Source organism: Fukomys damarensis, unplaced genomic scaffold, assembly GCF_012274545.1.
Source record: "Fukomys damarensis isolate Sample0158 unplaced genomic scaffold, DMR_v1.0_HiC HiC_scaffold_34, whole genome shotgun sequence".
NCBI lineage: Eukaryota > Metazoa > Chordata > Mammalia > Rodentia > Bathyergidae > Fukomys > Fukomys damarensis.
In genome coordinates, this window is record NW_022900946.1 from 25370891 (window position 1) to 25383385 (window position 12495).

Consider the following 12495-nt stretch of genomic DNA (forward strand, 5'->3'; position numbering starts at 1 on the left):
CATCTACAAACACTTTATTTTCATCTTTTCATTCTCTCACATTTTTTTCTTTTCCCTTATTACTCTTCCCCTACCCATCCCACCTTCCCTACACCTTTAGCTCCTTTCTTCCCATTTCTAAATGTCAGTAATCTTATTAGAATCTTATGCATTGTTGCAGATTATTTACACCAGGGAAACTATTTGGTATTTACACATGTGTGACTTATTTATTTCACTTAGGAGTATATCTTCAATATGTATCCATTTTCCTATGAATGAATCTATTTTCTCGTTCTTTATGGCTGAGTAATATTCCATTTTATAGAAAAACCACATCTTCTTTATCCAGTTTCCAATGGATGGGCAAATAGGCCGTTTCCAAGATTTAGCTATTTCAGTGGTGTACTTTCACTGTTACCTTGTTTTTCTTTTGCCTTGGGCCCAGTCTACCAGCTCTGCTGAGAACAGAGAGCTCTCTCCTCTCTCTTTCCCTCTCCAACTGTCTCCTCTCCCCTCTCCTGTTTCCCTCCTCTCCTCTCCCTCCCTCCTTTCTCCTCTCTCCCCTCTAATCAGCATTGTTCCTTTTCATGCTTCTCATGTGACTGCCTTTTACTGGACCCCATGCTTTCTGCTTTTCAGGGTCCCCTCCCTTTTAGCCAGAGTTCGTTCCCAAGTCACTGCTAGAGAGATGTGTGAGAGGCTCTCATTCCTGAATTTTAGTTATCTGAAATGCCTTCCTGCTGTCTTCGAACATGACTGCTTTCTAGGCTTGATAGAGAATTCAAAATCAGTATTACCCTAGAACTTTGAAGATGGCACTTTTTTACGCTTAAATGAACGGTCAGTGCTGGTTGCTAAGCTGAGTTATCACAACCCTCATGACATCAGGCACTTTCATTCCAAAACTCGTATCCTTCAGTGTGGAGAATACTGTTATTTTACTAATTTGACATTTTCTCTCCTCCATTTCTCTTAGAACTCCTGTTAGATGGATATTGGGATTTCTCAGACGGTCTCCCATGCTCCTGATCTTGTGTTTTATTCTTATCATTGCTTTGGTTCTTTGATTTACTTTCTGACTTTTTAAATGTTCAATCCTTAACTGATTTCTTTTTTAAAATGTTTAGCAAATTTAATTTCTTTAAAAATAGAAGCTTTCAGTAATTCTTCCCCCTCCTATTAAACACCCAGCTGTGGGTGTTTGCACACTGGTTTGGAGAAGGAGGTTTGAGGTGGATGGGTATGTGTGGGTGTGTGTTTATGTACATGCTCACACGTACACCAAGGTCAAAGCCTCCATGCACTGAGTTCCAATTCTGTGACACACACACACACACACACACCACACACACAAGCACTGTGATGAATTAGGAGGTCAGTACATTGTCCTTGTCCCCAGGGAAGCAGCTCTGCCACTCTGCCATCAGTCCCTCCCCTCTGTCCACTCGACCCGATAGCAAGGTGTGTAGGGCACTTAGATACATGGGCCTTCTGGGGCCAGGGTGCTTGGCATGGAGATATGGGTGTCATATAAAGGCAAATATAGGCACAGAAGAGCCTGGACTGGGCCAGATGCCTCAGGGAGCCTGTGGGGGATGGAGGTGAGGAGCAGCACTGGGCTGTGTGATACAGACTGGACTGAGAGGAACTTGCTAGGGGTGCAAGGGCATGGGCTTTGCCTCAGCCTACAACCTTGGTTCTGTGTACACTGGGTCTTAATTATGACCTTCAAGAAATTTGGGGGTTTTTAGCCTATAAGGGAGTTTGGTGTGCAACCTTCTTATTAGATTTCTAGTTTGCACTTAAAATGCTTGGTGTTTCATATGACTGTCATTTTCTTTATTGAACTTGTAGTCATTTGCCATAAATTTCTTTAGTGTGTGGATCTCCAATTTAATTCTCACTTACATTCTAACAACCACAGAATTATCATATATAATTATCATATATATGTACATTCTCCTGCCCACTTTTAAGGCTTTTACATATTACACCTGTATCCATGTGATGTGTGAGACAGACATAGGTGTGTAGATCTGTGAAAACTCTCCTACTTTGTCACAGACTGAAAGAAGCATTCCACACAGGATGACATGGGACAGTAGTCGCGGGTGTAGCCTGCAGTGTTCCTAAACATTGCAGCACTTTCTGTACAGCTTTGAAAGAAGCCTTTGTTTGCTTCCTTAAAGAGCTGGAGATAATTCCTATGCGTTCTTAACAGGAGATACTTTTAGCAAAGTCTGTTGTATTTCCAAATGCGTACTCACCACTTTGAGGGCTGTCTTTCTTCATCAGTGCACAAGAAGTGAAAGAGCACATCTTCTTCAAGGGCGTCGACTGGCAGCACGTCTATCTACAAAAGGTACTGCGCCCCCTGTCCTTACATCTCTGCCGACTTCCTGGTTCTGACCTCAGCCCCTGAGTGTTACCACTCGCCCATTCCCGGGTCCAGCTCTCCTCCTCCCTTCCTTGTGCAGTCAGCCCTGTGTATCTGCGGGTCCCATATTCACGGCTTCGGCCGACCGCAGATGGAACATGCACAGGAAGAAAATGGTGTCTGTACCCAGTGTGTGAAGACCTTTTCTTGTCAGTATCCCTCCCTACACAATGTAGCATAAGAGCTACTCACACAGCATTTACAGTGTGTTCGAGATAAGTGATCTAGAGTTGATTCAGGTACATCAGATCATTGTGTAGATGATGTGCAAATACTATGCCATGAGAGATCACAGACCTTAACACGTGTGAATTCTGGTGTCCGGCAAGTGCTGGAGCCCATCCATCCCCTACAGATACTGAGGGACAACTACAAAAATTCAGGAAATGCCATTTCTGTAAATTAATCAAAGATCCACATAATTGAGACTTCTTTAGCTTTTTGCTCATCTTCTTAAATTATCTCAATATGTGACCAGATTTTTCCACAAGCCTATATATAAGAGTATTCCAGATACTTCTAAGTTTATTTATTTTTGCTAGCCCAGCACCCTATAATTTTAAGAATTAGCATGCTCTTATATCAACACAATTCTTTTCCCTATTTTTTATTTTTATATTTGGTGCTGGAATGGAACCCAGGGCTGCATGCACGCTAAGCACATGTTCTCCCCCTAAGCCATGCCCAGCTCCTTTCCTTATTGAAGCTTTATTATATTCGCATTGATAAACACCTCCAATTCAATTTTTTAAAATGTTAATTATCATCCTTTTCCTGGAAAGGAGTAGGGACGTTCTCTAGCAAAGAGAGAGTGAGCTCCTAGTCCTGCTGGGCCGGAATCAGTGCACGTGTACTTGATCGGTAGCATCACCCAACAACAGTGGGGTGGTGCTCTGTGTGGCCCCGCAGGTCCAACACGTGTTTCACCCATTGTCCAGGAGCAGGCATTTCCTCAAAACTCAGCTGGGGACGTACAGATTGGAGGCTTCATCATGTTTAAAAATTATCTAAGCTTTGGGCATGAGTCTTTTTTCTTAATTGTGCCTGGATCGACAGACTCTTCATTGCCAAGGCTCAAGTATGACTTGTGCAGTGTGGCTGTAGGAACTGAGTGGAGCCTGTACGGTGGGGCAGGTTGGTGTCAGAGCGTTAGGGGACTGGGCTGTAGAGGCCTTCTCATAACTGTCCCACTCTTCCGGCTCTTCCAGTACCCACCCCCGCTGATTCCTCCCCGGGGAGAAGTCAATGCTGCGGATGCTTTTGATATTGGCTCATTCGATGAAGAGGATACTAAAGGCATTAAGGTACATAGGTGACAGTTTGTTTTTTTTGAAGTTTCTGTTCAGAATCAGTTAAACTTAGTGATTGTCTTAGTATTGGGTGCGTTATGAAATGAGTATCGACATATTTGAAACTGTGTAAGTTAAAGACCTAAATTAGAGTCCTGTCTTGGCAAGTCAGTGAGATCTTGCCTCAGAGTGAAAAATAGAAAGGAGTGGGATGTAGTTAAGTGTGGAGGCCCTAGGTTCAATCCTTGGTACTGGAGGAAAAAAGAAAAAACACCTAAATTAGCTAGAAACCATGAAAGCTTTCATTGTACTAATAATTCTATTTTTAATGAATTACAAAATGGTCAAATCTTTGTTGATTTGTGACTGAAAGAAAACTTGAACATATATAAAACAAGGAAAAGAAACTATGATATTAAGCATATTTCACCGAGTGCAAAAAAGAGCCAGTTGTTTGACTCCGAGTTCTTGGATCTCCTTGTGTCAGGATGAAAAGTACAGTCATCATTAATCATTTTGCATTTGTCAATCAAAGGTAAAATAATCACTGTTTTTTTACATCACCCTTTGCATTTTTCAAACTTCTGTTCATACCATTCTTTTTCCAAGTAGAGACACAGAGTAAGTCATGAGAGAAACATCACTGTCTTTAAAGTGCCAGGTTAGAGTGTATCACTACATGTCACACTGTTACCCGCCCTGCTCTGACAGCTTCTCCAGGTGTCCCCACTGTCTTGAATCCCCATCTCTTCTCAGCTGCCTGCTGTTACCCTCTTCTGCACATCCTGCATTTGTCCCTTCAAGTGCCTACTCCCCAGAAGGCTGTGACACTGCGGTAACACTTACATGCCAGATGTGGGAAAAAAGGAGGGCTGTGAAAGGCAAGGGCCTAGCAGAAGCTGTCAGTACAAACACCCACAACCACACAGGCAGATCGGAAAGTGGGGCAAGTGGCACACAGATGCCAAATGCTTGAGTGGCTGGGGAAGGGAGCAGCAGCTAGGTAGGGCTGGTGGTCGCATCAAAAGAGGAGAGCTGAGCCGGAAGGACCCGCAGGATGTTCCAGGAGCAGCTTCCAGGGAGTGAGGTTAGGTGCAGGCAACTTGGGGAGAGCTGAGGTCACAGGGCAGGCGTGGGGGGCTGCTGAGTGGCTCAGAGACACCTGTGATCTGGGATGTAGCTGTGCCATGGACCACAGCAAGAACGCTGCCAAGACCAAGCATCACTAGATATCATCTGCAGCCTCAGTGGTCAGTACCGCCAGGAGTGCAAGGCCTCTGACAGTGGGCTGTGGGGAGTGAGCCACGGACAGAACTACGTAACGGGGTTGCTGCTGTCACGGTGGAGCTCTGTCGTCAGACACGCTACCACCCATCAAAGGGCACAAAGATAAAACTGCTTTAATGTGAAAGCTCACCAAGTGCTCTCATACCAAAGAGAGCCTCTCATACTGAAAATTTTTATAAACAAGAATCTAGACTGTGAAGGCAGCAGACTCAGCTGCCACTTGGCCGCAGAATGAATTTGGGCCATTCCTTAACCTCTTGAGAGCCTTGGTTTCCTACCTGTAAAGTAGGTAATTTTGTTGTGAAGCTCGCTGTGAGCGTAAATGAGATGACCCAAGCCTCCTGGCACAGTCAGTGCTTAATGAACTGGCTTCTTTCCTTGTGGTTTTGGGGATGAGAATAGACAGAGGTGGAAGTTGTGAGTGGCAGGTACACAGCCGTGAGTATGGAGGCTCAGTCCAGTGAGGGGGTCTGTGTTGGTGTTTGCTTGCTTGTTTGTTTGTTTGTTTGTTGTGGAACTGGGATGGAACAAGGGTGTTGTACCACTGAGCTATATCCCCAGTGCTTTTCATATTTTGACATAGGATCTCGATATTTTACCCAGGCTGGGGTCAAACTTATTATCCTGCCTCAGCCTCCTAAGAAATTCAGATTATGGGAATGTACACCACACTCATCCGAGTTACAGCTTACATAATGATCTATTCTTTATCTTCGTTAAGTGATCCAAAGAATATGAAGGGGGTCCGTGTAGACTCAGGCCACACCCTTTACAAAATGCGCACCTATGCCCCTGCCCAGCTCAGGTACTTGCAGGCTTGGTGTCTACACCTCCCTGGCTCGCTCCCACTCACACACTGGTGTGCAGACACCTCTCATCCCATTCGGAACTGTGGAGGATGTCTGCTCTGGGTGTGTTTTGGAGATTGGAAGAAAGCAGAACGTGGGAAGGCTCTGCCGATCCAACTGACAAAAACAGAATCTTGTTAAGACAAAGGTGAGACGGGAGAGGCAATGGCCCTGTGGGAATGGCAAGACACTGGTGCTTCTCATCACCAATTCACTGAGGCACCAGGGCAGGTACCACCTCTGTCCTGTCTTTTCCTTCTGAATACTTTGCTACAGCACCTGTGTCTGTCTGTTCTCCCAGACAAAAATGGCTTACGAAGGAGATCAAGACTCTAGAGAGACTGCTTCTGATTAGGAATAGCTCAGTCTTTTCCCAGAAAACCTGCTCAGATGCCAAAAACAACTTTTTTGGTGGGGGAGCTTATTTTCAAAGTGCAGTCTCACGAAAAGGGCAGAATGAAAAATCTGTGAAGAATCTGAGTAATCATTGGAAAGAAAAAATGTAATAAATGTAATTTTTATTACAGCAACTCTTCTGTGTTGCCTACATTCCATGTGTCTTGCACCATCTATTTATACACGTGATTATAGTGTTTAATTAGTTGGAATATTAAATTCAGCCTCGCTTATCTTGTATTTTCCTAACTTTATAGACTAACCTGAAGGTAGGTTGGAAAACTCTCGTAATTGTACACATATTATAAAATGTGCTACAATTGTTTCTAAAACTATATGGATCTATTTTCCTACTTTTATACATAATATATCCTCATGATGATTAAAATTTTACTTAGTCATCAGAATCTTTTAATACTTCAATAAAACCCTGTGTTTGTTAGTTTTCATTGACAAAAATGTCTTGAGGGAATTTAGCTCAGTAGTTCTGCCACCTGCCTTGCAAGCACAAGGTCCTGAATTCAATTCCTGGTACTCAAAAATAAAAAGGCCCTGAAGATGGTACAGATAGTGAGGCCCAGTCTACCTGATTCAGAGAGAGTGACAAGCGGGTCAGTTGTGACCCTAAGTCCTGGTGGCTTGAGTCATCGTCAGTGGAGATCTGTCACAGCTAAAAGCTCTCAGTGATAATGTGCTGTCTTCTAGCTCTCTTCCTGTGTACAGCTGTGATAGTCACCATGGGTGTGGTGCTGTTGACCCGTTGTCTTTGAAAATGTGGTAAATCACAAATATTTTATTTTCTAATAAGCTGCTTGACTGTGACCAAGAACTCTACAAGAACTTCCCTTTGGTCATCTCTGAGCGCTGGCAACAGGAAGTGACAGAAACAGTTTATGAGGCAGTAAATGCAGACACTGATAAAATCGAAGCCAGGAAAAGAGCAAAAAATAAGCAACTTGGCCACGAAGAAGGTAAAATAGCTGATGCATCTTGAAATGTTTTAAATGCAATGAATTTTCAGTTTCTTATGAAGCCAAAAAAGCATTTGGGTCATAAAGTATTTATCAGCAGAGAGAAAAAAATGGTGGTTGATATTTTAGTTTTATGTGGATTGGAAGAGTTGAGTTAGTATTTTGCTCTTCAGTCAGCACATAGCCAAAAGTGTACTGAGACAGCCAGCCTTGTCTCATCCAGGTCACCTGTCAATGAGTACTGGGGGCCAGGGAGGAAGCTTGTCCCTTGAAGATAGAGTTGGACCATTTCAAGAACAGGGCCAGCCTAACTGGCCTGTTTCCCATGCAGTCACGTAGGACACAGGATGAATGCCCCGCTGTCACCATCTTGAGTATCTCAGAGTGCAAACTTGGGTGCAGACTTTTGAAGAAAAGTTTGCATGTTCACTTTGCACTGGGCCCCTGGCATTTGTAGCTGGTCCTGGGGAGGAGTTTGGCATGACCTGCCACTTTTCCGGGGACGGAAATGTGTGAGTATACTTACGTTACACAGTGTGTTTTAAGAATAGCCACAGAAGAGTTCCACGATGGAAAATAACATGAAATATTTTACTCATGCTTGAGTCATTAAATATTATTACTCACTCTTGACTTGTCTAAGATTGATTTGTGTCTTATGCCAGACATTTAAATTTATTATAAGGTAGATGATGATTAAGGGAAAATGTCGTTTCGTTTTCCCTCTCAGCTAAGACCCTGGAAGGGTGAGACCACAAAGACACTTTCATTCTATTTAAAGGTTACTTTGGTGGACACTTCTTGGCGTAGGAGTCCCTGTCCTCTTTGACCCTCTGCTAGGACCAGGGCTTCAGTTCTAGGTGACTCACTCCTTACATGGTTGCTGCCAGAATATAACAAGGGAGTGCTGTACCCCTTTAACCACCTCCCACCTCAGATCTCCAGGAACACAGCCTTGGTGTGCAAGCTGCTCTTCAGAGAGCTGTCCTTGAGTCACACTGGTGTGTGCCTTCCATGACTGATGTTCCAGGGAATGTGCACCTGCAGTCATTTGCCATGATGGTCCTAGGATCGTGACAGATTAGACCCAAGAAAAATATGTATCCTAATGACTGCTGAATGTATTCTTTTAATTAGAACTGTGATTAAACAAAACATGTAACAGATGAGTGAACTGATTTTTATATATCAAGAATGTTAATAAATACTTTGCACATAACTATAACTTGGTTAGTTATTTCAAAAATTGCTCTGTAGAAAAATCTACAGTTTAGGCTTAGATCTCTGAAAAAAGATACTTATATCTTAAACACTTCTGCAATGTAAGCACGTTTCAGCCTAAGATGGCGGTGCTGCAAGCCACACTTGGTCCCATTGACTCTCCCTGGGTCCTCTCCTCTCCTGTGGCCTGATGACCCAGCCTGGGTTTACATCTTTGCTCACTGTCTGAAGCCCACAGTAGACTGTGAGCTCCACAAGGGCAGGAATTTCTCCTTTTTGTTCATTGCTGAATACAGAACGTGCTGAATGAACATGTTGAATTAATAAATTTTTCAGTGACTGATTTTAGCATAATCACCAAGCTTTCTGTGAAGGCTAAAATTTTATCTTTTTGTTATAAGAGATAGTATCTCAAAAAGATAGTCAGGTGTTAACATGAACGTGACTTGTCTCTGTACACAGCTGTGTGACTGAGAAGCAAACTTGACCTTAAGCTTAGGAGTGAACCGCATTTGATCTTGTGTGCCTCCGCTGACTGGGACAAGTCCCTGTGGTGATAGTATTTATAGGATGAAAGATAGACTAAAGGAACAGTCTCCGCGCCCCAGAAGGGCCAAGGTACTTTAAGGATAGCTCAGAATGGCTCCATGTTCTTCATCATTTACATACAGTAAAAAAACAAAAAAGGTTCGGAATTAACTTGGAGCTCTCTAAGGGATACATGAGCACTGGGAATTCACTGGGATCCTGAGAAGCAGCTGTGTGACATAGAATAGAGAGCGAGTCGGAAACTTCTGAGCTCAGATGCCTCGTTCCCACGTGTTTAAAAACGGAAATAATGGTGTCTGTGATGTGTTAGAGTCACAGATGTGTGGCTTTCCCCAAAAGCTTGTCATTCTGTGTTCCTGAGAACACAGCCACCTCAAGGCCTCCTGGCCTGGGCCCTGGGTAACTCTCAGTGTTTCTGCCCTCAGCTTACGCCCTGGGCAAGGACTGCATCATGCACGGGCACATGCTGAAGCTGGGCAACCCCTTCCTCACGCAGTGGCAGCGCCGCTACTTCTACCTCTTCCCAAACAGGCTTGAGTGGAGAGGAGAGGGCGAGTCACGGGTGAGTCCGGGGTGCACCCTGCGCTGCTCCCGCGTGTGCCGCGTCACTGGTGACCTCATGTTGCCAACATCTTTCCCATAGCACCTCCCTAACTCTACATATCCCAGTGCATATCACAAGATTGCAGCATTCAGACTTCACTGTTCAACATCCAGGTCCATCAAGGAGGGGCCCTGTAGTCTCCGAAATAGTTCCTTCTTAATTTAGAGAGAACCAAGTCAAAATCCCTGAGGCTTCCGGTGAGATGGGCAGGTGGCAGGTCACAGGGGAAGAGGACAGCTGGACGGTGGGGAAAGACAGGTTCACATCCACAGCTTAGTGCCTCTGGGACGTGGGGCCCATTCCATTGCTTCCCTGAGCCTGTTTCTTCATGTGGGGAATGGGAGGGACGGGAATCCCCAGGGCGCCTGTCATGTTTACATGTTTATCTGAGGCCAGATGCTATAACACACACGTGCACACACACACACACACGCGCGCGCGCACACACACACACGCGCACACACACACACACACGCACACACACACATCCTTCAATCTGTTTAGCAACCTTTGAAGGTCCTACTTTAAATTAGTGAAGAGGACACCAAAGCTCGAAGAGGCAGAGTCTAGCACCCAGGGGCCATAGCTGGACAGATGTGGGTGCCGAGGAGGTCTGCCTGTGCACTTGGTCTCTCAAGTCCAATCAGATAAAATGTCACTTGCAGTACTTGGCACAGAGGGAAGTAAGGACATCAAACTATACCTCCCTTGGCACTTTGCAGGAAACTTGTGGGCGTATCCCATAGAAGGACACAGCTGCCTTCTTGGGCTCCTTCTACAGCTCATGCTGGTGAACAAGATGGAAAATTTTCTGATCCATGCTGAATCTGCTGGCAACTCAGGCACATTTGTGGCTACTGTGTGTGGAGCCAGGGCTGGTCCCCTTGCACAGAGCCAACCCTAGTGGAGGGCGGGTTGTCTATTCCTGGGGAGGAGGTCTCCAGTGTCAGGCACAGGGATCATGTATTAGTGATGTGAGTACTGCCCATCATTTCTCTTGAAGTCAAAAGTAGAGAAAAATCAGCCAGTTAATGGATAAAGAAGATGTGGGTTTTTGTTTTTGTTTTTTTACACAACAGAGTTCTGCTCTGCCATAAAGAAGAATAAGCTCTAAATATATCTAGTTAAATAATAGATGCACCTTGGGACCACACTCTTAAGTGAAATAAATCTGACACACGTGTTTCAATACCATATTTGGTGTGAGAAACTGAAAGTATAAACAAGGACCAAAATATGTAATAGATACCACAGACTGGAAAGAAAATGTTCAAATGAGAAGGGGAGCAAGGGGGGACGGGAAAGGAAGGGAGGGACAGGAGAAAAGAGAAAGAAAGAAAGCTGTTATAGATAAGGAGGAGAGGAGAGGTTGGAGGGAAGGGAGGAGAGTGGGAAAAAGCAGGAAATATGTCCAGGTACAAACCCCCTGTGATGCGTGTGATCACCGTATCTGAAGTATACCAATAAAATACAAGTACATCAGCAAACAAAAGTGAGGAAAGTGGGAGGCCCAGATCTTACGTGTGACACTTGGGCTTGTATTCTCACCCTCGCTGGGGAAGTTGCCATTTGGTACAAACAGTTGTGACTGCACATGACCACGTTCCTCTAAAAACCAACAAGATCCTCTCAACGTTACCTGTGCCATAAGTGTCGCTTTTCAAAAATAACTATGACTATGTCTAGATCTGAGTTACAATTAATAAGACTCTTTGGGGCGCTGAGCTCTAACTCAGGTGCTGGTGTGGATTGAGCAGCCCCTGAAAGCTCAGTCTGTATCCAGATAATGAGTGGACCTGGGCATATTGTCCACTCACTGTGTGGTCTTCTGGCAAGTCACTATTGTGCAGTGAGAGGGAAATTGTCCCACTTTGCAGGATATTTGACAACTTTTAAAAATAAAAACTTAACATCAGATTCAAAAACTTACCTTGGTTTTTAAAAGATTTCGCACTTGGTACATAGGTTGATTTGTTAAGAATAAAGTAAAAAAAAGAAAACTTGAACGTTCATGACGGTATTGTTTTTCACTTAGGATTCCTGGAGTATTTATCCAAAAAAACAAAATGGTAAGGAACTCATCATACTGTAGCATTCTCCTTATGCAATGGTGCTGTGGACTTAGTGTGACCATCTCTGAAGGATGTCACCTTCACCTGTATTTAGAGCTTCATTTTTATATTATCAACATAGTCTTAGCTTACCAGCCAGAACCAGAAGACAGTTGGAGTTGCTGGGTCATAGCAGAGCCTCAGCCTTCTGCTGGAGCGAATCTCATGTAGTGTGACACTGCCAATCCTGACCCGGTGGAGAGCGCAGGAAACTGCTCACCAGGATGTGCAGAGATCATCCCAGCTCAGTTCTGTGAGGAGAGAACACTTTGCTGCTTGGTTGTGCAATAGAAACATTGCTTCCTTTGAAATTTTCTTTGAAATGTTATAATTTGAACTTTTCTACATGTGCCTTTATAGCCATTGCTGCTCACTTATAAATTATTATTCCAAAAATGCCATTTTTAACTTATTCTGAGTTCCTGATTATCAATACTTATTAACATAACTTAACAGATCCTGAAATAATTTTAAGTAATTTTTAATATTTATTTTTATGGTTAGCAAAATTTACTGACCATGGAACAGATTCTCTCTGTGGAAGAAACTCAGATTAAAGACAAAAAGTGCATCTTGTTTAGAATAAAAGGAGGGAAGCAATTTATCTTGCAATGTGAGGTAAGTTTTTATTTTTATTTATTTTCCCTTAGGTAAAAGAACAGTTACATAAATATTCAGTGAGGCAGACATCCTGGTCATAAAGCATTTTCTTACTGTATGGTTAGCAAGAAATCTCTGAGTTATAAGATTTTCAGCAAATTAACAATTTCTGGGTTGTTTTTTTTTTTTTTTTTTTTTTT

The 12495-nt window shown here is 43.6% G+C and overlaps 1 protein-coding gene across 3 annotated transcripts in view; it reads left to right on the forward strand.

The window, feature by feature from the left end:
- LOC104859919 (beta-adrenergic receptor kinase 2) overlaps positions 1-12495 on the forward strand; it is a 135117-nt gene that overhangs the window by 119897 nt on the left and 2725 nt on the right. For 2 of the 3 annotated variants that reach the window (XM_033758745.1, XM_033758746.1), the window contains 5 exons: positions 2278-2344; positions 3628-3723; positions 7048-7210; positions 9406-9542; positions 12200-12313. In XM_033758745.1, the coding sequence (XP_033614636.1) occupies positions 2278-2344; positions 3628-3723; positions 7048-7210; positions 9406-9542; positions 12200-12313 (577 nt within the window). The remainder of the gene's footprint in view (positions 1-2277; positions 2345-3627; positions 3724-7047; positions 7211-9405; positions 9543-12199; positions 12314-12495) is intronic. The other variant, XR_004515246.1, reaches the window with a different exon arrangement.